This window comes from Rutilus rutilus (genome assembly GCF_951802725.1).
Source record: "Rutilus rutilus genome assembly, chromosome: 12".
NCBI classification, from domain to species: domain Eukaryota; kingdom Metazoa; phylum Chordata; class Actinopteri; order Cypriniformes; family Leuciscidae; genus Rutilus; species Rutilus rutilus.
The window spans coordinates 38,174,965-38,201,827 of NC_140217.1; the positions used below are offsets into that span (position 1 = coordinate 38,174,965).

General features: G+C 36.3%; 1 protein-coding gene across 1 annotated transcript; it reads right to left on the reverse strand.

Moving 5' to 3' along the window:
* Positions 1 to 388: 388 nt before the first annotated feature.
* Positions 389 to 17,563, reverse strand: spdef (SAM pointed domain containing ets transcription factor). Its single transcript, XM_084426554.1, has 6 exons — positions 17,279 to 17,563; positions 7,728 to 8,187; positions 5,553 to 5,750; positions 4,060 to 4,107; positions 1,473 to 1,607; positions 389 to 1,104 (listed from the first exon to the last, which is right to left on the reverse strand). The coding sequence occupies exons 2-6, from the start codon at positions 8,179 to 8,181 to the stop codon at positions 926 to 928; spliced, it is 1,014 nt and encodes a 337-aa protein (XP_084282680.1). The 5' UTR covers positions 8,182 to 8,187; positions 17,279 to 17,563; the 3' UTR covers positions 389 to 925.
* Between the last annotated feature and the right edge of the window lie 9,300 nt (positions 17,564 to 26,863).

The window sequence follows — 26,863 nt, forward strand, 5'->3', positions numbered from 1 at the left end:
ACCTTTATTTTTTAGAGTTTATTTAACTGTATTCTGAGAAAAGAAGTCAGGGTCACACTTTAGTTTAGGGTCCAATTCTCACTATTAACTAATCATTAACTATGACTTTTGCCTCAATAAACTCCTAAGTACTGCTTATTAATAGTCAGTAAAGTAGTTACTAAGTTTAGGTATTGGGTGGATTAAGGGATGTAGAATAAGGTCATGCAGAATAAGGCATTAATGTGTGCTTTATAGTAATAAACAGACAATATCCTAGTAATAGTGACTAGTAACTAGTTAATAGTGAGAATTGGGCCCTAAACTAAAGTGGGAAATCAGAATTGTGAGATGTAGGCTATATATCTTTTAAAAAATAAAATTCGCAATTACCTTTTTTATTTTTATTCAGTGGTGGAAAAAAGCTTCCATATAAAACTTTACTTCAGTATCACTTACATACTCCAAACTTTACCCTAAAGATTTTTACAGAGGGGTAAAATAAGACCCAAAAACCCCATTTGTAAAACCTTGTTCAACAAAAATCAAACAAGATTTTTGAACCTGGCTTTGTCCAATGTACAGATTTCTGTTCTGGAAATGTATGCAAATTGGTGCATATTTAATTATGCATCATTTGCATATTTAAACAAAACCTTTCAGAAAACCAAATTCAACGTTTGAATTATCTATGAGTTTGCCTGTAGTTTCTCCCTTTAATGGTTTAAGAGTGTTAAACAGACACACGAGTGTTTTTTAAAAGAGTGCAAGTTTATATCGGACGTTTCCAAGCACAGTTATATCTTATACTTAGAAAATTGATTGAACTTTCTTACATTTTTCTTGGTTTCGCTGTTGTGCAAAACCCAGGAATAATCTCCAAAATAAAGCAAGACAAGTGTAGGAGGGTTTGTCAGTTCATATAGTTCTGAGTTCACTATCTCTCTTATACTGGATGGACAAACTGATAGACGAGTCTTTGCGAGACGTCTGGCTTGCGGATGATGCCCTTTTTATAGTACTGCCGAATCGAGCGGCTCAGTTTGTCATAGTTCATAGCCGGACGGTTCTTCCTCAAACCCCAGAGACGAGCCACGTGAGCAGAGTCTTCGATCTTGAAGATCCCTGTGAAGACAGATCCGTTACGGCATTAGGTAAGTAACTTTATACAACAGTAGCATGAGAAATAAAGGGTGTTTTTGCTGTAATGCAATGAATCATATTGGGTTCCTCAAATAACCATTTCTTCTTAGGATGAAGAACATTTTAAGAGTCTAAAGAAGCACTTTAAACAAAATAATGTTTTGTGGAATGAAAAGATTCCTTGATGCCAATAAAGAACCTTTATTTTTAAGATTGTAGTATGGTATTTTTGGAAATACCTGGGAGTACCATGGTTTTAAGCATCCAAAAAGTCCCATTTTTCTGACCCATCATCAGCATCCAAGACTGCCCATGATTGTGTATCTTTATTGTGCAGAAGAGCGGCTCACCTTTGTCTTTATTCAGCCAGCGGATGCAGCGTCCGTAACTGTGAGGTTTGAGGAGAAGTTCTCTGAGGAACTGCCACAGGTGGATCGGCTGACCAGAACAAGACGAATCCGCTTCTGACCACAGCTCTTCACCTTCTGCCAGACAACACACACAGACACGGTCAGTGCTTTTCACAGTAAGACATTTCTGTTTGAAAATGTAGTCCTAATCCTATCACCTAAACCTAAGCTTAACCCGAGGGAACTGATGGGCGAATAACACCTAGGGATGCCAACTTCAGTAAAGGAAAATGCGGGACTATCGTGGTTCTTTATAGGAAAATGAGGGACACTCAGAATATTTGTACTGTATCACACAGTGTACGTCATTTCAGTGTCTGCAGCTAAGTGTGTGTTTAAAAGGTTATCAGACATAAACGCATTTGCATTGCTTAAAAATTGCATCATTTTAATGTCATACATAAAAAAATGTCACATTACAAACAAACCATCGTTCAAAATAACAGCATTTATCTAAAATAGAAAGCTTTTTTAACATTATACACTAGGCTCACAGTTCAAAAGTTTGGGGTTAGTAAGATGATTTTTTTTGGAAAAATATTAAAGAAAGAAATGGCCTACTTTTATTCAGCAAGGATGCATTACATTAATCAAAAGTGACAGTAAAGACATTTATAATGTTACAAAAGCTTTCTATTTCAAATAAATCTCTTATGAATTTTATATTCATCAAAGAATCCTAAAAAAAAAACAAAAAAAAAACTGTTTTAAACATTAATAATAATCAGAAATGTTTTCTGAGCATATTATTCCCTCAGGTAGATTACATGAACAATTGTTTTCTCACATAGTTTGCTTACGGTACAGTTGGAGCGAATCTGATTCTTGAAAAACTTAAATCAAGAAAGATCCCGATTAAATCTTGTCTGTTTATGCAAATAATAAATTTGCACTAAAAAACTGATGTCTGAAATCACTGCTATTCTGGTCTGCTGTTCTTCAGATTATATGTGTGTTCATCCTACAATTACAAAAAATAATTATTTTTTTATTTTAACATGGACCATGGAGCAGGATTATTTATATACTATTACTGTATTAATTAATATTTTGAACTAGCTTTTAGTTTTATATTTTCATTTACATCAAATTATTAAAGCTTAAACTAAAAACGGAACTGAAAATATAAAAATGATATTACTTTTTGTTTCTGTTTTAAAAAATTTCCTATTTCTGTTTTGCTTAATGAAGTTATTTTTTATTAATTTTAAAGGAGAACTCCGGTCAATTTTAACATTGAGCTCATTTTTTTGTAAATTTGGAGTGCTGTCAGTACAGAGAACAACGACAAAAATCGGTGTTGCCTACACTGTGTTATCCTCTTTTTAAAATTTGCACCCTGTTGACTTCAATGGGGCAGGTAGTAATCGATTGTCAAGTTCACGCGCATAGGTTTAGTACCTATGATCACGCGCGTGAACTCGACAATTGACTACTTTGGACTTCGACCGAAAACAGGATGTAAATACAGGTATTTTCGCTGGCTGAATTATTATCATTTTTATTCATTTCTTTCACATCTACTGCAGTCAGATTAACCGTGTTCGTTCAATAAACTCACTCACATGGCTGTGCACTTGTAATGACACATCAAGGATGTTAAGAGGCTAAACGCAGGTTTAAAACTTGCCCCATTGAAGTCAACAGGATGCAAATTTTAAAAAGAGGATAACACTGTGTAGGCAACACCGATTTTTGTCGTTGTTCTCTGTATTGACAGCACTCCAAATTTACAAAAAAATGAGCTCAATGTTAAAATTGACCGGAGTTCTCCTTTAACACTTCAAATTAAACTTATTTTATTTCGGTTAGTTGCCAAGGTAACTTTTCCCATATTCCCTCACGTTTAAGATTTTCATCTAATATTTACATTTGATTCTGTTTTAGCTTTACACGACAACAGTGTTTTCGGGGTTTGAAAACGCAAGCTTTTGAAAACGGGTTTCAAAGTGCGAGTTTTTTTAAAAACGATACCGTTATCGTCTCTGTGTAAACTACAAAAACGTGAATTTGTGAAAAGCGTGACATCATGCACATGCGTATTACGTGTTCAGTCTATAGGCGCATAGTGTTTCTTTACAAAGTGATCGCCATCTACTGGCCTGGCAGCAGAATACAGCGTTTTTAGACGCTTTCGTGGATCCGTGTGAATAACGTTTGACAACATTGTCGTCTATACGCGAAAAACACAAAGGAAAAACTTCTCCGTTTTTGGAAAGTTTTAGTTAACAATAACAACACTGCCATGGAAATAACATGTTATATGAATATTGTAAGCATCAATATTTGAATAAATTTCAATGGAAATTCTGTATTGAAAATGTCTCACGAATACCTCTTTTGTTTATTGGCATTAATCGATCTGATCTGGACTGGTTAATCATTACATGACAATGACAACTCTTTGCTGTTCTTTTCTGGTCAGCCCATGGTAGATTTGTAAGGTAATGCCATGGTATTTTTCTGTATTTTAGCATCGTCTGTGTAGTTTACAGTAATGTTTCTGACTGATGAGTGTGTGACGTACCTCTCATCCTGGTCTCTCCACCTGAACATTTTTCCTTCATCCAGGCAGCTGAATGCACAAAGAAATGAGAAATACAGCATAAATACACACATGCAAGCGTCCAAGATGATAGTACAATTTCTGAATTTAAAAAACAGGATGCAAAATGGTGAATATAAGCGAGTGGAATTAAAAGGGAATGGAAATAAAATCATACAGCTGTTACAAGTGGTTTTTACTGATTACCTGTAAACATGTTACATTAATAAACTATGTTAATTGCTTTGACAGTATTTCTTAACTTAAGGAAATGGGTCTTAAAATGCATTCTACGTATAAGCGAATAAATGGGTATTATCCTTCAAAATTAATATCTTGAATTAACTTTTATTTTTTCATTTTAGTTTAAGTTTAATTTTTTTTATAAAATTATATTATTTTTAGGTAACACTTTATTTTAAGGTGACGAAGTTACACGTTACTACACGTACTTACTCTAGTAATAACAGTAAATTATGCATAATTACAACTAACTAACCCTTAAACCAAATCCTACTAACTCTATAGTAAGTACATGTAGTTATATTACTCAGTACTTGAGTACAATGTAACTACAATGTAACTACAATGTAACAATGTACAAGTATTTGAGTAAGTACAATGTAATACGTCACTTTAAAATAAAGTGTAACCCAGCTTTATTTTAATTAACTTACAAATGTAACAGTTTTAGTTAACAATAACAACACTGTGTAACACTTTATTTTACAGTGTCAAATGTTACGTTACCATAGTAATAACAGTAAATTATGCGTAATTACATGCAACTAACCCTCAACCAAACCCAAATCCTACCCTAACCCTATAGTAAGTACATGCTGTTAATTAATATTACTCAGTACTTAAGTTACACTTTATTTGGTAACACTTTACATTGTCCTTGTTACATAATGTTACATGCACTTACCATAGTAATAATAGTAAATTCTGCATAATTACATGCAACTAACCCTCATCCAAATTCTAATCCTAACCCTATAGTAAGTACATGTAGTTGCTTAATATTACTCAGTACTTAAATATATAATTACACTGTAACAATGACACCTTAAAATAAAGTGTAACTGAGTAATACTAATTAACTACATGCATGTACTTACTATAGGGTTAGGGTTAGGATGAGTGTTTGGTTTAGGGTTAATTGCATGTAATTATGCAGCATTTATAGTTATTACTACAGTAACTACATGTAACATGTGTAATAATGACACTGTAACATGTTACCGAATAAAGTGTAACCCAACACTGTCACTATATTGTATTTCAATGTTTACTTCCCGACATTCAACTTTCATGCCGGGACAATTTAATTCAGATTCACACTGACCAATCACGATTTTTATTTTCATATTTGATATTTTGCACAACCCTGAATTCAAACAGTTCTTTGCATGCAGCGCTCAGTGCAAGTCCAGCGTTGACTTAGTACACGCATACTGATCCGAATGTTTCACCTGATTTCCATATATCCAGATGTGCGTGTAATGTTTCACTGCACTGTGGCGAACGCTGTCGGAAGTCTTCCTCGCTCATGGAACATAAATCTTTCCCATCCAGGTCTTGGAAGGCCTTTCCCACCTGCGGAAGCCTGTAGAGATGCTCCGTCCATAACAGCCACTTCTGAACGTTCCCACAATTCCACTCCATCGGGTCTGAAAGATCAGATCAGATCAGATTAGAAGTCACTCATCCTGATCGGTCCAACCACCTCTGACAAAGCACACTGTTGGGACTCAGAGCTTTTTGGACAGACTCCAAAATGTTTTTGGAAGGTCTTATAGAGAGTTAGTGAAGGAAAGCGACATTGAGAAGAGCAAACAGTGGGGATGGGTGTTTACGCAAGGTGGCGTGACTTTATAAAGACGCAAAATCGAGCATGATACCGCAAATGATGTGAGTGCGTACATAAAAAAAAGGGCAAATCAATAAATCAATCGCAGTGTGACATGTCACATGCAATTAAAGCCAATTCTAAGTTATTTTTACGATGTGTGGATATTTAAAAACAATATCTGCGAGACACGTTTGAATGTTTGCTTTCTCAGCATCGTTATACGGGAGGGGTTTGAACGTCCTTAAGGAAAGTTAGTGCAACAAAGCTCTCAGTACATTAGTGAAACCCCGGAGGATTAGCAGATCCTGGTGGAGATACTTTCAGCTGCCTTCAGGGCCGGCTCAGTCAAAGGCCTTTTCTAACAGTTTCATAATGACTGTTTGCACGGCTCAATCATAACCCAGAGCTGCCTGTCACTCACGTTGACCATACGTGATTGATGGTGAGCTGTTCATTTGAATAAGTGTCACGATCATTTCAGCATGTTATGTTTTAATGCCGCGCCTGTGAATAAGATGTGTCATAAGCTGCATTAAACATAGTGCTATTAACATAGGTTGTTTGCTAAATTTGGCTATTTGACTTTGATTGAGCTATATGATTCATATATTTGACCTGTTATTAATATATTAATAACTATATAACTCTATGTATAAATAAATATATGACCTTTACCATATCTTTGTTATTTATATGACTAATATAGCTGCTCTGTTCGACAAATCTTAATCTGAATTTGGGGGATTACTGTATGATCTTGTCTAAATATTTTGGCATAAATATTAGATCTTAATTTGTTTCTGTTATATATTATGATTGGGATCGCTTGGCGTAATAATCTGAATCATAATCTGTGAATTCACAGTATACTTGTATGTCAGATCATATGATCCTCCCTGTTTTTTTCTCACAACCTGAATCTAATCTTAATTTAATCTTAATGAATGAACTATACCAGTGTAAATGTGTGACTGTCCGCATGCCACTCTCGCCGAAACATCTTTATTTAACATTAACATTAAACACATTAGTGTGAAAGTTTGGAATGCAAGACATTTATACAATTTTGCACCAAAAAGATAAATATATACATTTTATATATTTATTTATCTTTAATGTTTAATTAATGAAATTTCAGTGTTTGAACATTTAAATAGTATAGATATTTTCTTTCAAAAATACACATTTCTTTATTGTTTATTTTTAATTTAACATTTATTTTTAAATAACATTTTAATTTGATTTAAACACAATTTCTATTTTCTTTTAATTATATATATATATATATATATATATATATATATATATATCTTCTTTAATGAATATAAGAGTTATAATTGATAATTGAAATATTTCAAAAAATCCATTTTAATCAATATTTAATTAAATATATATAAAAAAGAAAAGTATTTTTATATTTAAACAAAATTGTATATGTGTTTAAAAAATGCATTTATTGAATTAATATAAGAATGAATATTTTAACATTTAAATTATGTATATAATTTAAACATAAATATATTAATTATTATATGCATATATATATATATAGAACATATTAATATTATGTGAATATTAAATAATAATTTATAATGTAAATATTTAATTCATCATTATTAATTTTTAATAATTAATTAATTTAATTACTTATATATTTAATTAATACAAATATTATTTTTAATATTGGAAAATTTTTTTCTTATAATATAAAAGTAAACATAATTTCTTAATTTTTTTATTTATTGGAATGGTTCCACAGCTTCATTAACCAACATAAATGTCTGTATTATCTCACCTGGTGTGATGTTGAGGAGTTTACACGCTGTTTCGATGTCCTTCAGAACTTCTCCCACTACCAGACTCTGCACCTGTTCTAGAGACCTCTCCTCCACCTGTTCCTCCAGGGTGGGAGACAGCGGGGAGCTTCCCAGGCCGGGGCTGTCGATCACGGGACACTGCTCCGGCTCCTGACACGACTCCAGTCTGGACCCGGCCTCAGGCGTGGAGGAATCCGGCAGCCTCACCAGCCAGGCTGTGTCCTCGGTGAACAGCATGTCGAAGCAGGACAGATAGAGACCCGGATGGCCTCGGTCCGAGCCGTCGAGACGGGGTTTGTGGTCGACCATCTCTGAGGTTTGCACTACGCCATCTTCTCGCTTGAGAAGGGCCAGCGAGCTCTCGATGAAGCCTGTGGAGCGTGGCGGCTGAAGGACAGCGCTGTCTGTCTGGATTCGGACTGGACTGGCCATTGTCTCCTGCAGAAGGTAAGGAGAAGAGACTTTAAATTAAACCAGACCCCTCAGTATTATCCAGTATCACCAGAACGCTCAGCAAACTGCTGGTTCTTGAGCGCTTTGGCGTTCCATAGCCTACCAACTCATCCTATCCAAAGCAAACACTGAGCCTAGGATGATGCTGTTTCTGTTTTTAAGTGTTTCAGGACAAATGAATGAAGAAAGTCAGTGCAGCATGGGGGAAGCAAACTGGATTTGACTGAGTCACTTACTCATGGGTCACTTGTGCAGAATGACGGGTGACACTGAAGCAAAGCAGCGGTTTGGAGGACTGCTTTCAAGGTGCCGTCCCCGCTCTCCTGTCTCCTGTGTCAGCATGAGTTTTTAATCAAATTGCAAGGAGGAAAAGATGTCAGGATGACAGAAAAGGCGGGGTTGGGGCTGATATCTATCTCCAGTAGCCGGGAGGTAAAGATACAAAGGTGGGAAGATTGCTTGAAGGAAAGTGCCGGCTCAGAGTACAAGTTCACTGGAAGATAATTAATGCTTTGGAAGCACTGATAATAAAAAATAAAATTATAGCCTTCGAGAACCGTCTTTTTAAACTGCTGGTCGAGTCGAGGACGAGTCTCATCAAAATGTGTGACTGTTAATAAACTGGTTTATATTTATATATAACCAGTGTTGACTGGTTGAGGAAAACTATTGAAAATCATTTCGGTAATTGAAATAAAGCCAAAAATTAAATTAAATTAAATTAAATTAAATTAAATTAATAAATGAAAAACTTAAACGTAAAGAACTTAGGTGACTAACTGATATAAGTTTAAGTATAAAATAATTAAAAAAAATTTAAGCTAAATAGAAAACTAATAAAAATGGCAAATGCAACAACATAATGACTAAAACTTAAACTGAAACCTGAAAATAAAAACAAAATTATTAAAAAATAAAATAATTAAAATATTAATAAATAACACTGATATAAACTACATTTTTTTATTTTTTAAAGAGAATATATGAGTGGTTCTTTACAGATGTGTTGTGGATCCTTGTACACTGACCTTTCCTAAAATATAAGTTGTTCTGTGAATAAAGGCCGTGTAACAGTAAAATCTGACCTGGGGCGTCTATGAAACTACACTCCAAGGAATGCAATATTCCCCGTGACAGAAACAAGGAACATCATAAATCATTAAAGTCTTGTCAGGGCCTCCAGATTACACGAAGAACATTGCAGGCGGCCAATGAGGAGCTAGGAACCAACAAAGTGTGATTTAATGTGCCGACACGGGTCAAGTGAGTACAACAGTAATTTGGACTCGCTAAATGTTTGAGTGTCACAGTTGCATTTGTAAAGAAACAGACGGTTCACAAGTATCTTAAAGAATGCATTAAGGAGATTTGGCAACACTTTATTTCGATGGTCCACTTTAGACATTCTACTAACTGTAAGTAACTTTGGCACTACATGTTAACTAGCAGTCATTAGAGTATTAGTAGACTGCTTAATATCTGCCAACACTTTATTTGTGATGCTCCTCCAACAGACTTTCTACTGACTATAAATAACTTTGCAAGTACATGTCAACTTATTCTACTAACCTGAACCCTAACCTAACAGTCTACTAATACTCTAATGAGAGTTAGTTGACATGTAGTTGCAAAGTTACGAATGTCTAAAGTGGACTATTGAAATAAAGTAAATGAAGATTTTCTCATCATTTCCAAATCAAACATTCTTCTTTTGTGTTTTGCAGAAGAACACAGAGAGTCACACAGGTTTGGAACGGCGTGATGGTGAGTAAAAACATAATTTTCTCTTTAATGTAGACAATGCAAATTCAGATCCAGTCTGCAACATGCTCTGCACCGTTTCCCATCTTCACCTCATAAAAAAATCTTCCAGCAGCCACATTTCTGATTTCTGTATCATCCGGCATTGCCATTTTCCTTCTTTGCACTGTTTTGGACTATATATGTTTTATTGATTGCCATAAATGCTTCATACATAGATCCTGTGAGGGTATTTGTTGGGCAGCCATAAGTAAATATTCACCCGTAATCGTTTGATTAAAAGTTCACTGCACAGATGGGGAATAAGAGGCATTTGTAGGTAATCAGTTGTCATTAGAGCGTATGTCTACAGGACATTCCCCATCTGCCACATGTTCTCGGACAGCCTCCGTTTGTTTGGACACACCATTGCCGTCATTCATAAAATCGTGAGATTGCTCCACGCCCAGCAATAGCAGAGGAAATGAGGTATAAAATGAAAACAATCAGTTTTAAAGGAGGGATTAAAGTGGCTTTAACCTTTTATTGTGCCTCTCAGGTGACTTTTGACTCATTTTAAAAGTAAAATTCGCTATAATAACTTAATAAAAAAAATGAAATGCAAACAGAGTTCAGTTCTGCTGTAAAGCGGCTCTCAAAAGACAATAGTGTCATTGTTCAGCTGAAGTCAGTTCAGTGTTGACTCAGTTCAGTTCAGTAACTGTGTAAAGTTCATCAATTATGAAATGAGTTCATAAAGCATCTCTGGAGAAAGCTGTGATGCCATCATCCAGCTCAGGTCAGTTCTCATCTTAAATATTATTATCAGATCTTTATTCCAACAATTTATTTATTTATTTACTATTCAGATATTTACAGTGCTATGCATAAGTTTAGACACCCATGCTAAAGTTGACTAAAAAGAGGAATAAAAAATCATCTTTTGGAAATTGAACTTAATGCCTTAATTAAAAAAATGAGGAAAAATCCAACCTTTAAGGACACCAATTTTCTTTGTGAATGAATCATGTATCGTAAATAAATAAATGTTCTTCCTTACAATACAGGGTGCATAAGTCTGGACACCCCTATGTTAAATTCCCATAGAGGCAGGCAGATTTTTATTTTTAAAGGCCAGTTACTTCATGGATCCGGGATACTATGCATCCTGATAAAGTTCCCTTGGCCAATACCTAGAGATTGGCATGGTTTTATTTCAGTTAGCCTAATAGCTGGTTTGATTTGCATTGAGAGATGATCTCATGGAAAGTACTCCATGCCAATCTCTAGGTATGGTGAATGCTATGTGATGATGTGGGGCTATTTTAATTCCAAAGGCCAAGGGAACTTTATCAGGATGCATAGTATCCCGGATCCATGAAGTAACTGGCCTTTAAAAATAAAAATCTGCCTGCCTCTATGGGAATTTAACATAGGGGTGTCCAGGCTTATGCACCCTTGTATTTTAAGGAAGAACATTTATTTATTTATGATACATTATTCATTCACAAAGAAAATTGGTGTCCTTAAAGGTTGGATTTTTCCTAATTTTTTTAATTAAGGCATTAAGTTCAATTTCCAAAAGATGATTTTTTATTCCTCATTTTAGTCAACTTTAGCATGGGTGTCTAAACTTATGCATAGCACTGTATTTGAGGGTGTTTCATTCGTCAAGATTTCAAGTAGTAAAACGTGTCAAAACTGTGTCACGTTGGACGCAGCGATGGAATGGCAGAGGGTCAGAGGTCAAACCATTTGTCTCTCGCTCTTTCACATCTCCGTATGCAAACACAAACGGAGGCCCCGCACCGCGTCTTTGAAGCTGTCCTGGAGTAAACTCTAAAGGAAATGAAGTTATCCTTCCTGGAATCCCTGTTCTCATCTCCAGACTCCTGCTGCTTTCACATCCCCCTCCCTCTCTTCTCCGAGGAAAACGATGGAGCGCGATTTTTCGGCCGGCTTAGTTTCAAGTCTGTAACCTAGTGTCCACTCTTGCTCGCAACAGCTTGCGATAAGCCCATTAGACAGGCACATTTAGCCATATTGACTCTGGCCAGCAGAGAAAAAGCAGCGGTGAGGAGATGCAAACACGCTCCCCAGGCGCGGGATTAGGCCTGTGACTGATCCTTAAATGAGTTTGGTTAAAGACTCGAAAATTCATTTTGGAAGGGTTAAGAGCCGCTCCATTTGCCAGGTCAGCATCATTCAGTGCTAAATAACGACTGTTTATCGGGAAGAGTGCGAATTACACAATGGCCTTTAGGGGGGTCAGACAGTTGGGGGTGGGGGGTGGAAGGGGGGTGTATATATATATTACATTTACATTTATGCATTTGGCAGACGCTTTTATCCAAAGCGACTTACATTGCATTTCAAGGTACACATTTACATTGTTATCAGTATATAAATATATATATATATATAGGGCGAATTCAGTGGGACGCTTTTTTCCAGTCATCTCAATGGCAAAAAGTGTCCCAATCAACCTGGATTCACCCTATATATATATATATATATATATATGTATATACAACTTTCACGGCAAGTTGATTGATAGATAAACTGCGTGCTCTATTTCAGTGTTTGTTGTTAAGTTGTGGATATTTTTAACAAATAATTTGCTTCGTACATTCAGTTTAACAGCATTAAAGAGGGCAACTGTTATCATTCAACTGAACTGGGTATATGCATTTTAAACACACAATGGTTTTCGTCCATGCATTAAATGCACGTCCCATAGTACACAACCTATCAAGCCTCCTTTAGGGGGGTTGGACCCCTCAAACCCTGGCATCTCACACAAGACTGGCCCTTCCCAGCAGTTTCATTACTATACTGGTGCTTTATTGATACATTTATGCATGGTGCACTTCTTTAAAAACATACAGGAATGGAAATAAATCATAATCATTAAAGGTAGCAAAAAGTACATTTCCTGCCCCCAATTTTACCATTTCCATAATCATTGTATTTCAGTATTTTTTTTGTTGTTGTAAAAATAGTCATTCATTTATGCATTATACAGTACTTTCAAAAGCATACAGAAAATAAATGTAAAAGTAAAAAAAAAAGTTGCATTATTTTAATGTTAATTACTAGTTTCTTATTTCTTATTTTTTGTATGTTGAAAAATGTTTCTAGTTTAAACACACACACACACACACATACAGTACATACATATGTGTGTGTGTGTGTGTGTGTGTGTGTTTGTTATCAGAAAATTAAGTTAAAGTAGTATTTGTTTTTTTCCCCCAGATTTTTAATGATTCCTGTTCTGTCCCGGCATAGCAACCAGCATAGCAACCAGCAGAGCACAGTTCAATAGCAAAACATTACCTATTAATAACGAGTCTCACCGCTCAATGAGTCTATTAGGTTGTGTTCATGCCGTGCTCATAGTAAACGTCTCTTACTGGAGGAAATGCTCCGTCGACTGCAGGGTTTCAGCAACAGCTGCACAATATTAAGCTTGTTCACATCATAAGGACATAAAAGATTTGGTAATCATTACAAGCAATTAGTGCGGCGGCTCCCCAGCATATGACTGAGCTCCAGTGATGTGTCGTACAACGACTGGCTGATTCTTAAAAACCAGCAACAGAATCTCCAAAAACACTCTTCAAGGTCATAACGCTTACCTACAAATGCTCATCCACGTAAAGTATTTGGACACACTTAAAATTGTCGGAATATCATTTGATAACAAAATTTCAAAACCTTATTGCATCAAATATGATCATATTTTGTTATCTAAAAATGCCATTCAGACATTTTCAAGTATGTCTTGAGTATTCAAATAGTTTTGGGGGGATTAATTACAAGCCTAAATATGAATTGTAATTTTTTTATTGAATTGGAACAAACATTTTCACAAATGACCGAAATGACTAGCCCTAAATAGTAAGGAAATGATGGGTTTAAAGATCAAGGAGCTATATAGCTCGTCTTTCACTGATTTGAAGTTAAAATGCAAATTTGTTGCATTTCTCAGTGACATGGTTATGTTATGGATGACAGCCTTTATCCATCTTTTCAGACTGTAAAAACTTAGAATTTCACCATAATTTCTTTGCAAACACAATCCTCCCCAGCTGTTTGAACAAAAACTGGCATGGCATGTTTATATGCAAATGGCCATATTAAGTCACTCAACCGCTGACAGCCGCCTTTGATAAGTATCTCTGATACAAGCCCAAGTGAAATCATAGAGGGGAATTCTTCATGACTCAAGATCACATTAATTCTTCTGGTGCAGGTGTGATGTCCCTGTGCCAGGTTTACTCAGATTATTAGGTTATCTGATCATCAATCTCATCATGTGCGGCGGACCGAAAGACTGAAATCAAATATCTCAGTTGTAAAGAAATATCATTCACTCAAAAATAAATATTTGGAATTCGTTCCTAACCCATATGAACCCATGAGCAACTGTTGTCCATAAAATATAAGGGTGATTGGCATCGGGACTGGGGATCGAAACCAATTCCCAGTAAGCGTGGGTCATAAGTTCGCGTTGATTAAGTCCCGGCCCTTTGTACACACCGCCCGTCTTCTACCGATTGGGTGGTTTAGTGATGTCCTTGCATCGGCCGAGCCGGAGATCCTCGCTGGGTTCTAGCGGAGCGTCGAGAAGACGATCAAACTTGACCATCTAGAGCAGGGGTGCCCAATCCTGCTCCTGCCGATCGACTGTCCTGCACAGTTCATCTCCAACCCTAATCAAACACACCTGCCTTTAATTTTCAAGTGATCCCGAAGACCTTAATTGGTTGCTTCAGGTGTGTTTGATTAGGGTTGGAGATGAACTGTGCAGGACAGTCGATCGGCAGGAGCAGGATTGGGCACCCCTGATCTAGAGATAGTAAAAGTCGTAACAATTCACTATGTTTTACTTATAAACTCTTCAAAATAAAACTACCACTTTACCGCTTCAAAGAGTTCATAAAGAGAACGTGAAACTAATCCATATGAATTGTCGGTTTAGTCCAAATTTTCTGAAGAGACTCGATCACTTTATATGATGAACAGATTGAATTTAGGCTTTTACTCACATACTGTATAAACATTGATCAGCGAACATAAACAGAAGCTCAACCGAATCTGCTTGACGCGTGAGAACAAACCTCTTGAAGAAGCTCAAACGTGATGCGTAACACGAGAATGAACCTCATTGGTTCTTGCTGAAGCTCAAACGTGATGCGTCACACGAGAATGAACCTCATTGGTTCTCGCTGAAGCTCAAACGTGATGCGTAACACGAGAATGAACCTCATTGGTTCTCGCTGAAGCTCAAACGTGATGCGTAACACGAGAATGAACCTCATTGGTTCTTGCTGAAGCTCAAACGTGATGCGTAACACGAGAATGAACCTCATTGGTTCTTGCTGAAGCTCAAACGTGATGCGTAACACGAGAATGAACCTCATTGGTTCTTGCTGAAGCTCAAACGTGATGCGTAACACGAGAATGAACCTCATTGGTTCACACGCATCAAGCGAACATGCTTGAGCTTCCACAACTGATAAGTGAGTTGATCAATGTTTAAATGTGAATAAAAGCCTAAATTAAATCTGTTCATCATATAATGTGATCGAGTCTCTTCAGAAATTTGGACTAAACCACTCAATTCATATTAGTTTTACGAACTCTTACTGAACTTTTTGAAGCGTCGAAGTGGTAGTTGTGTAGCTGTCGATGGAGGGACAGAAATCTCTCAGATTTCATCAAAAAGATCTTCATTTGTGTTCCGAAGATGAACGAAAGTCTTACGGGTTTGTAACGACATGAGGGTGAGTAATAATGACAGAATTCTCATTTTTTGGGTGAACTATCCCATTAGGAGTGAATAATGCTCCAAAAAAAAAAAAAAAAAATCATGCAAGTTTGGGACAACATGAGATTTTTGGACTTTTCCTTTCCAAAAATTTACATTTGCTGTAAGCCAACTTGATACAACTCCATAATCAGCTTAGTCCTAGTCACTCAGAACAATGTAACACTTGAGAGCTCAGTCACAATATCGTGCTTAGCTTCAATATAAATCAATTGAAACTTTACATTTGCCTTTGGGAATTGAGCTCTTTTCTTCTTCTGGAGGATTTGGACCACAGCCAGAAAACAAGACACTTGCACTTTTCCCTTAAGGGGAAAAAAACAGTCATTTGTGGTTTGCTGGTGGTGTTCTGGAGGACAGCCAAAAGACATTTGAAAACCTTTAATTTTAGGAGGCGTGATCACGATTATCTTTCTAAATGAAGAAACATCACATGTGAACGACAGGTGAACTGTGTCAGCTCGACGACAGGTGCTTCAGAACCATCTGAATTCACATCGGCCTCTATCAATAAAAGGCTATACGATACGAGCTGGTGATAAGGATGATAGTGTTCTTGGGTGATAGAGAACTTAAAATAAACACATTTACTAAAGCGTTTAAGTGTTCTGCTGCACAAAAACTGCACGAATGTTCGGACACATGTCCTCCTCATTCTTTAGAGTGCAACCAGTCGAGGTTCCGGAAGTAAAAACTTCTCCATAGTGACATTGATTTTGAACGATAACTTATAAACCTTTAAAGACTGACCCACCGTGAGCTATGAGGTTGTTACTCGCACAAAAAGTAATGCATATTTTGCAATAAACCATCAACATTTGTTTAATTGCAATCATTTTTAATGCTGTTTGCAATGCCTCATGGGATGGTAATTCTGTCCCCCACTAAAGCCATAAAGTCTTTTATCTTTGTCTTTTTGTCCTAATTTTCTACACTTTTTTTTGCTTCAGATCAAAGTTTGTAGTGTCGTGTTTCTCCTCGTAGCTGATTGACTTGGTTTAACTGGGATTTTTTTTTTAAATCCCTATGGGAAATGTGAATACATCCGCTGAAAAAGGTGGCACTGTTCAACTCTATTATGACTGTTTTCTTCATCTTTCAAGAATAGATAAGTCATGAAAACTATGAATCAACACAAATAGAAATATGGGAATGATGCAGTGACCAAAAAATATCACGCAAATGAAAACAACCTGAAATGTATGTTCATCTACCAACTTCAAGAAGTGCATCCTGATGATTTTTAACACTGTCGTGAAAGAGGAACTAGTGCGATGATGCTTTTCTGCTCCAACACATGCAGTTTTCATTTTTACATTCAAATGTTACTGATAGGCACAATATATGTGTAACCACCAAGTCCTCAAACATTCACCCACAAAGGTAATATTCAGTTCAAATGTGTCCAAACTGTTAACTGGTCAGTTTGCTTTTCCATCTTAAGTACACATAAAATACATGTAATCTGTAATAGCATCAGAGGAGGTATCAGTGCTGACTTACCTGTCCAGGTGAAGACAGAGTTGCAGGTGCGAGCTGGAAGGCCTTTCCTTGTTTCCTTTGGTTTCCGCTTGTTTCTCAAATGTGGGACTAATTCTAGGCCTCCTACAGACTCAACAGGGAACACGACTGGCTGGAGTTGTGGAGTACCACATTACTAACCTCAGTGACAAGTACTGCCAGTGACAAGAGTGTGTGTGTGAGTGTGTGTGTGTGTGTGTGAGAGTGTGAGTGAGTGCACCTGATGTGGGTGTGCGCAAGACTTCATGTATGAGTGAAGGAATGCCTGCTTCATTGACTCCCGCCGCACTTTTATACACAAGGCTTATTAAGGTGTGTAAACATTGTCTCAGAGCCCCATTCCCAGCCTGAAGGCGTTTGGCATGCCTGTCGGTTGTTGTGGACCACTAACCCCCACTCAGAGGAGGAAAGAGACCAGAGGAATTGCTTGATTGAATGTCTGACATCCGCTTTTTAATCTTAAATGACAACAGTTATTAGAAATCATACATATGATCATCAGAGGCAAATATGACAAGATTGCCTACTTGTTTTATGCCTTTTATTCAATTTCAGTCCATTATTGTAAGTGCACAAAATGCACAATAAATACATACTATAGTAATGTAATTTACTTTTATTTTTTAAAAATAATTTGAAACAGTTTTAGTTCTAATATATATATATATGTAATATTTTTTTCATTTATTATTTATTTTTGTATTATATTTTTATATTATGTATTTTAGTGTGTGTGTGTGTGTGTGTGTGTGTGTATATATATATATATATATATATATATATATATATATATATATATATATATATATAATATTTTTGATATATGACCTGGACATGATTTCACAAGATTCACCCAATAATTCAGAGGCAAAAAGACCAAAACAAGAGACCTAAATCTGATACTAATAAGATGCATATGTATAGAAATACATCCCTTCTTCTCTTTTTAACATCTTCTTCGTGTGCAGATGTTACGGTAGAGACATTTCACTGTATTCAAGGCGTAAGTATATTTCTGTGCATTCGAGCTTGTGAGATTCTGTGCCTGCGTCAATGTGCTGATGATACGTCTGCAAGCACGCAGCATGCCACAGTGTTTGCACAGTTAAACAGACACACCAATACAAACCACACACACACACATACTTAATACAAACTTTACTGATGATAGAAAATGAAGAGGGCGAGTGAGCGAGAGAAAGACCGTATAACACGCCATCATTTTACATGCTATTACAGACTTCTTCAGAAACACTTGATAATGCTGCTATCTTTTTTACATGCATGGCAAAAAAAATAATAATAATTGTGTTTAGAAAATAATCAAATAAAAGAAACGTCAATGCAACAAGCTAAAATAAAGTTATGCTGTAAATTGATCTTGTTTTAAGGGTACTTTTACTTTTAAAAAATGTATATTAAGAACATGATTTTAGCAGTGATCTTACCAAATGCTGCACAATATCATCCCTGGATATCTACAACAGTTTAATATGGGTTTCAATTTTATGTCCAGACTAGTGACAGCTGCTCAGATAAGAATTGGGAAACGCGTGGAATGTCTTGCTCCAAACAAAGGCTTCCTTTGCACTCCTACTCTGTATTTTTGTTTGTCTTGCACATTTCCCAGAGGGGGTTCATTTGCATGGCAGTTAGAAAGACCGCAGGTTTAAGATGTGCTCTTTTCACTGAAACAACTTGAAACAACTTTCTCATGCACTAGATAACCATTTATGGACAGAAAGGTTACCGTCGCCGCCAAAGGTGTCCGTTTACGATGAAGTTCAGTTGAGCCATTTGTCAGAACGTGCACACCTAACTCACCTGATGCTGTCAATGGTTCATTGTGAAAGAGCCTGTGCACATGAAACCCTCAGAGTTTGAGTTGGGTTCAGTCCATAATCCTTCAGATATCTCCATGATGGATGCTGCAAGCATTAGGAATAGTGCCTTTTGGGCATACGTTTATTTAAGTATGATGTATACCCTCATAAAAAGCTCTCAATTAGCAAGTTTTGATGAGATGTAATACATGATTTCATTTGAAACCTAAAATTAAGTCACAACGCAGAAGAAGAACATGTTATGAGAACAAAATGCTTTAGGACACTTTTGAAAATATTGAAAATATCTTCAAGAATGTCGACAACGTTAGAAAACAGTACTGTTATTATTTACATGTATAACCTAATATTTCACGAGAATTCACTTGATGGGCAGATTTCCAAAAACAAACTATACTGATAAACATCGAGGGAGTTACAGGTGAATTTTAAAAGGTAGTTTCCTCTTATTTTCCTCCCTTAATTTTCCTAGAAGTTGTGAATAAAGAATAGTATGGGGGTTCGTTTAACAAGAGAACATTATTTTTCTACATCAGAATTTTATGTTCAATTCAACGTGTTACTTGCTGTTTTTTTTTGTAGGCCTAATTGTTTGTGAAATTTAGCAATTTTCAGAGTGAAAATTGTATCTACACCATTTTCCTCTGTGTACAAAGGGATGTCATTTTAGCGTAAAATTATTTTAATATTGAACATTTCTTCATGATTTTATAAGTATAACAATTTCCTAGTTCTTAATATTCGTAACATAAATAAAAACAAGAAGCAATATTGCAGAAATTATCAATAAGCCTTACTGATATAAGCATGTGCTTACTTATATGCTTATTAAAATCATACAGGGCACTTTTGATTGATTGCAAAAGCAACACATAGCCTCCTACATTTAGCCAATATACCCCTAGAGGGTTAAACGAAAATAAAAACTTGTTGCTACAGATACTTCAGTGAGTCATGCACAAAACTAAGATCACATAAGGTGAGGAGTCAGTGCGTCATCACCATAGTAGAATCTGGTAGTGATTAAATGTAGCTAACAACACTTGAGTTGCGCTGTTTTAGTGTGTTTCCATCGGCAGCTTGCAGTATAACACAGGCTACTAAACACTATAGAAAATAGGTTAAAGTATAACGAAATAAAATGAAAAGTTAGATTACAGAATGAGTATCATTTGCCGCCAAACAGCTTCTCGCGTTCGCACGAGGTGGTCACCCTAGCAACAGTAACCGCTCGAGCGCTTTCCATTAGAAAATCTAGGCATTTGCATTTCATCACAAAACATACGTACCGTAATCACTTATCTCTTTATTCTTATACAATTTCATAAACACGGTTGTAAATTGCAACCATGTACGGCAGTTTTAAAACTAAATAGCTAAGATTTAAAAATAAAAATGTAGCTTTTAAAACTAGCCTGTGTTAAACAAAAAAATGCTGTAGCCTATTATGATTTAGCCTACCTAGTAAATCTAATGAAAGAAATTATGACAATACTTGTTTATTTATTGTTGTTGTTTTGTCAGTGATCTAAGGGGTAAGCCCGCTGTTGCTATGGTTATTATCGAACGTGATAGTTCGATAGTTTGGCGCCACCCCATGACCTCTGCTCTGACTAACTTGTAATCTACCAAGATGATGTTTGACGCTGTTCCTTAAATTACATAGATAGGACTAATACTCTAAAACTCTTTAATAACAGAAGAACCCACTGAAGAGATGCATGTCGATCCCTCACAGCCTCGCTTTCATTCCCGATAAAAATCAAAGATGGCGCTGCTGTGATAAGGTCTATTATACGTGATCTATGAGCTTAATACAGCTTTTTACAGCGGATGCCATTGAAAACACTGCAAGTCTATTCCTCACAACTTTACTTTCATACCTGTCATGGAGCTGCAGAACATGTTCTTGGATCAACATTTCAATCAACCAATCAGATCTGAGAGACAAGTTTAAAGTTTATGTCAAATGTTTAGGCTTACAACCAGGGTTAGATGCTTCAACATCAGTGCTATTCACCTATAATTTTCATCTGATTTAGGGATAACTTATGGGTAGGGTTAGGTTTTGGGGGATTAAAGTTCACCCAAAAATGAAAATTCTGTCATTAATTACTCACCCTCGTCGTTCCAAACCCGTAAGACCTTCGTTCACCTTTGGATCAAAAATGAAGATCTTTTTGATGAAATCTGAGAGATTTCTGTCCCTCAGCTACGCAACTACCACTTTGACGCTTCGAAAAGTTCAGTAAGAGATCGTAAAAAGAGATCAAAAAAAATTGAGCGGGTTAGTCCAAAATTTCTGAAGAGACTTGATCGCTTTATATGATGTATAAAGCGATATAGTCGAGTTTTTTCACATGACCAGCGTCGCCCAATAGTGAGCCTATACGTGTGATGTGCAACACAGACGCGCTACGCTTAAACACTACGTGAAAAGACCCGAGGCCCAGAGAGAAGGAAATGAAAAGTGGAATAAAGTCGTTATTTTTGTTTGTTTTTGCGCACAAAAAGTATTCACGTTGCTTTATAAACTTAAGATTGAGCCACTGGAGTCACTTGGACTATATTAACGATGTCTTTAATACATTTTCTGGGCCAGCAAGTTATAGTGTCTTAGAAGCCTATGGAGGAGTGATCCAGCTCTCAGATTTAATCAAAAATATCTTAATTTGTGTTCCGAAGATGAACGAAGGTCTTACGGGGTTGGAACGACATGAGGGAGAGTGATTACTGACAGAATTTTCATTTTTGGGTGAACTAACCCTTTAAATCTGTTCATCATATAAAGTGATCGAGTCTGTTCAGAAAATTTGGACTAAACCAATTCGTTTTACGATCTCTTACTTCATTAAAAAGATCTTCATTTGTATTCTGAAAATGAACGAGTCTTATGGGTTTGGAACGACGAGCGTGAGTATTTAATGACACAATTTTCATTATTGGGTGAACTAACCCTTGAAATGTTCAAAATTATTACAATTTCCAAAAAATGTAAATGCTCTGCTGACAGTCACAGTCCAGTGCTGATATCAGTGTATCATCAAACCACCCTGTAAACAACAAAGCTGACCAGGTTTACCACTCATCACACACCAGTCTTTTGATTCATCTGCATTACTGCACGAATAGTCTAGAAACACAGCAAAAGAGCGGTGTATATCAACTCGTCGTGAGAGTAAGATATTTGCCCTTCGAGACTGCATGACAGGTTTACTTACCATACCAACAAACTATTACACCCAACTGTGTCAATACCAAGTCTAAATGTGTATCTTTATCCCCCACACTAGAAAATTATGAAAATGCACGGTCTTGGTTGATCTCTAAAGGAAGTTGTTCTACTGAAATACACTAATTAAAATGCCCTGCAGTCTGAAGTCTGAAACTTCCTTGTTTGCAGTTGTCGTCTTGGTGAGGCTTTAGGGACAATCAGGAAAAAGTTACATTTAGTGCGTTAAATGGGACAAAAATTAAAATGATGCAATATCCAAACCCAGGATATAATTGCTGATAGTTTAAACATGGAAACAAGAAATGCTCAAGGCTGATTTCGCTTAAATCAGTGTTTTTTGTACTAGACCCCATTACCAAAATCCAGATACCACAGAATTTGCTTGCCACTTCCAACTCCCACAGCCCAGACAAGTGCAGCTGTCAAACCCAGAGGAAATACTTTGCATTTGTTTAAGGTCCTTCCACGATCTTACATGTTTGTCAGGTGGGTAATATTACGATAGTGCCGAGGCAAGTTGCACAAGACCTGAGAGGTGAGCAAATATTTGCCTAGTAGATATGGTCTCCTCATCCCAGATCAACACTTCCCAGCTATGGTAATTAGTGTAAACAAGATTATATTCTTCCTGAAGGGCCATTGAACATCAGGGTTGTACTGGAATTCAGTTTATGATGAGAAGTAGACATGGTTTTGGTCATAAAAGGCATAAAAATATAATCTTCACAAGTGAAATTATGTTGCACTCAAATTTCAACTTTAAATTTGTTAAAAATCTAATTAAAATGACTCTCTAATAGTTAACATTTCAATGACTAGATATCACAATATCACACCAAGTAGTTGTTTTAAATTCCATGTTTTAAACGTTAGAACTTCAGCTCATACATCCACTAAACCAGAACAAGTTAAAAGTCATTGAGACTTCAAAAATGAAGTGAAGCTAGTGAAACGATCCTGCATTTTAGCTTACAGACATTTGCTTAGATATTTGATCTAATACAGTGACATTCAGACATTTTTATGTGAAAATTGATTTCGGCACCTGAACTTGTTAAACTGCCATACTACATTTAATTTAAGGTGTTTATACTCTTTAAAATCATGGTTCCAAAAGAGGGGTTTTGTATTTCAGGTTCCATAAATAACCTTTCAACAGTTGTAAAAGAACCAGTTTTACTTACAAGGGTTATTTCACCCAAAAATGATAATTATCCCATTATTTACTCACCCTCAAGCCATCCTAGATATACATGACTTTCTTCTTTGAGCCAAACACAGAATATTTCCTGGCTCTTCCAAGCTTTATAATGGGAGTGAATGGTATACCTAGTTTTTTTAAACCCCCCAAAAGCACATCAATCTATCATAAGAGTAATCCATGAGACTCCAGGGGGTTAATAAAGGCCTTCTGAAGCTAAGCGATGCGTTTTTGTAAGAAAAATATAAATATTTCTAACTTTATAAACTATAATCACTGGCTTCCTGTAACGACCGTACATGAGTCCTTTGACCCGATGCATGACGTACTGTAGGATGTAGGAGTTGCGTAAGCTCAGGTGAGAGTAGACATTTACAGTTACGCATTTTGGCAGACGCTTTTATCCAAAGCGACTTACATTACATTTCAAGGTACATTTACATTCTTACCGGTTCTTGCTTTCCCTGGAAATCGAACCCATGACCTTAGCGTTACAAGTGCCGACGCTCTACTGTTAGAGCTACAGGAAAGCCTTTGAACGCCTCGCACGGTAAAAAAAAATACGGCTGAGGGACAAACTCAAGCTCCTCTCACATTTCTCTTTAAAAATTCTCGCTTTAGACTTCTAATTCGTGACCGGTGTTTGGTTTTGCTGTATCCTTTGTGCTTTCGTGTTTCACGTCATGCATCGGGTCAGAGGTCACACTTCCGCCGGAACTACACTCGCGTACAGCCGTTACCGGAAACCAGTGATTATAGTTTATAAAGTTATAAATATGGATATTTTTCTTACAAACACGCATCACTGTGCTTCAGAAGGGCTTTATTAACCACCTGGAGTCATATGGATTACTTTAATGATGGATTGATGAGCTTTTTTGAACTCCCACTATAAAGCTTGGAAGTGCCAGGATATTTTTTTAACATATAATTGTGTTTGTCTGAATAAGAAAGTCATATACACCTAAAATGGCTCGAGGATGAGTATATTATGGGATACATTTCATTTTTGGGTGAACTAACCCTTTAAATATGAAGAACATTTTAATTATCTTTTGTGCAATGGAAAGCTTCCGTGAATGTTAAAGGTTCTTTATTAAATTCAATTAATTTTAAAGAATGTAAAATAACTAAGAACACTAATATTCATTTGAGGCCAAAGTTTGAATAGGCAATGCTGGCCAGGACGTCGAACGCTTCAAGACAAAATATAATCATTTTTGAAGGTTAAAAACAAGCAAGATGTAAAGGACAATGACTTCTTCTGGGAACAACTGCATTAACGAAAATCACACTGCTCACATAAGCGGCATTCAAAGCATGAAGACATAATCATTTTGTTTCAGTGTTAATTTAATCATACAAATGTTCAATTATACATACAGGAAAAGGCTTTTCATATTTTCTCTCTTTCACTGTGCTATCATAGGACTCTATGCAAACTCTCCGCTCAGTCATACACCATGCCACGGTGCAGAAAACCTCAACAGATCTAACAAAAAAAAAAAAAAAAGAAATCAGAAAAAAAAAAGACAATAACGCAGCAATGAATCAATCACACTTCTCACATGCATAAGCAACACCCAAAAAAAAAAAAAAAAAGAGAAAGAAAGAAAAATCCAGAGTGTAATTATAAACCGGAAGGAGGCTGTGAAGTGTGCAGCGCTCGGGATGAGGACATTCACAAAGAACAGCTCAAAGGAAGACATGACTGATGACGCGACGACACCATCCAGTGAGCTGTTTATGGGCCGAGCACTAGGAGAAACGTCAGTGTTGTTCTGTCCTCACGGCAACAAAAATGGAAACCAGTTTCAGAACATTAACTTCTTTTATGCTTCAACTTGTGAGTGCAACTTTTTTGGAATATAGAAGGATCTGTCCCTTTACACACTGCATAGATCACTTGCAATGTAAAAGCGAAGCCACAGCAATTCAAGAAATTTGGACGCAATGTCAGTATCCGTTAATGGCGAAATCTTCCAGGTGCATAGAATTAGGGTGAAACGGACAAGAATTGCCTGACGTATTAAATTTAACAGGACATGGTGACACTAATCTCTTTTCCCTTGACATAAAGGTCAGTTTGGACTCTGATTTGCATAATGCTTGAGGACACCGGGGGAATTTGTTTACTCTTTTCTTCTTAGTAAATATACCAATTAAGAGAAAAAAAAAAAAGAAAAAAAAATTTGATAGGAGACTGTTGTTAACGTTTTATGTTTTATAAATTGCCTAGCCATTGCAGCGAAACAGAAAATGGTGAGTAAAACGGCCTTTCAGATATATTTAGCAAGATATAAACATCCAAGAAGCTCTCCATCATACCAAACACAGAGGCACGATTTAATCCAAACAAATTCCACAAAAATTCTTTATGCATTAAAATATTATTGGGAACTTTCCAGCTCACAATTTACCATTGCAACATTTAGCAACATCTCAAGAGAATACAATTTTAAAGAGAATATTTTTGGGTTAAATGCAGAAATTAATTGGTACCTTATAGTAAAAAAAAAATCGAAAAAACGGAGAAGGAAAAACAAAACAAAAATGTGTATAGGGAAATGCCCTTACAATGGAAGTAGTGCACTTGCCACATAGACTTCAATTGGAGACAATTGAATAAATGTCAACGCATTTTCAGTTCAGAGAGGTACAAATCGAAATCTCCCGTCAACGGCGCACAACTTGCATTTAACCCAGAATATTCCTTTAAAATGAACTCATTGTCACACTTTCCCCTCATTAAAACACCCTCAGCTCATTAAAAAAAAAAAAAAAAAAGCGTAATACCATCGCAGGTCTAAGTGAACGGCAGAAATGTAGGACTGGGAAAATAAAACCAATGATGTGCTTGTGAACTCTTAGGTCAGTAAACAAGGGAACCAAAGTCACATCTGCTTACTATCATCTCTGGTGGATTGTGTCGTCATGAGTGGAAACCAACATCAGCAACTCTATAACTCCAGAAAAACATCAATGTAAACAAATATGATAACAGCAACAAGATAGTTACTAAGGGCATCTCTGACAACAGCTATGACTTGACCTGTATAGTGGCAGTACAGATGTATACTTCAATATAATGAGACATGATGTGCTCATGTACGCTGTACAGGTTTGCTGGGTTTTTTAGTGAATCCAGAGCAGGTTTCAATAGCAATTTTGTAATGAACAAACAATTACAAGTGGCTGGCAAAGGACCGTATGAAACCTTTGTTGTTTCTACCAATTACACAATTTAACCTCCAAGTAGGCACATTGACCTTATTTTTTTCCTCTTT

What these genes read in the sequence shown, in the direction of transcription:
- spdef (XM_084426554.1), bottom strand. Translation starts at nt 8,181, where the DNA reads ATGGCCAGTCCAGTCCGAATCCAGACAGACAGCGCTGTCCTTCAGCCG. An exon ending in TCTGGATATATGGAAATCAG is followed by an intron (nt 4,108 to 5,552) that starts GTGAAACATTCG and finishes TTGTGCATTCAG; the next exon opens with CTGCCTGGATGAAGGAAAAA. An exon ending in CTGGCTGAATAAAGACAAAG is followed by an intron (nt 1,105 to 1,472) that starts GTGAGCCGCTCT and finishes CTGTCTTCACAG; the next exon opens with GGATCTTCAAGATCGAAGAC.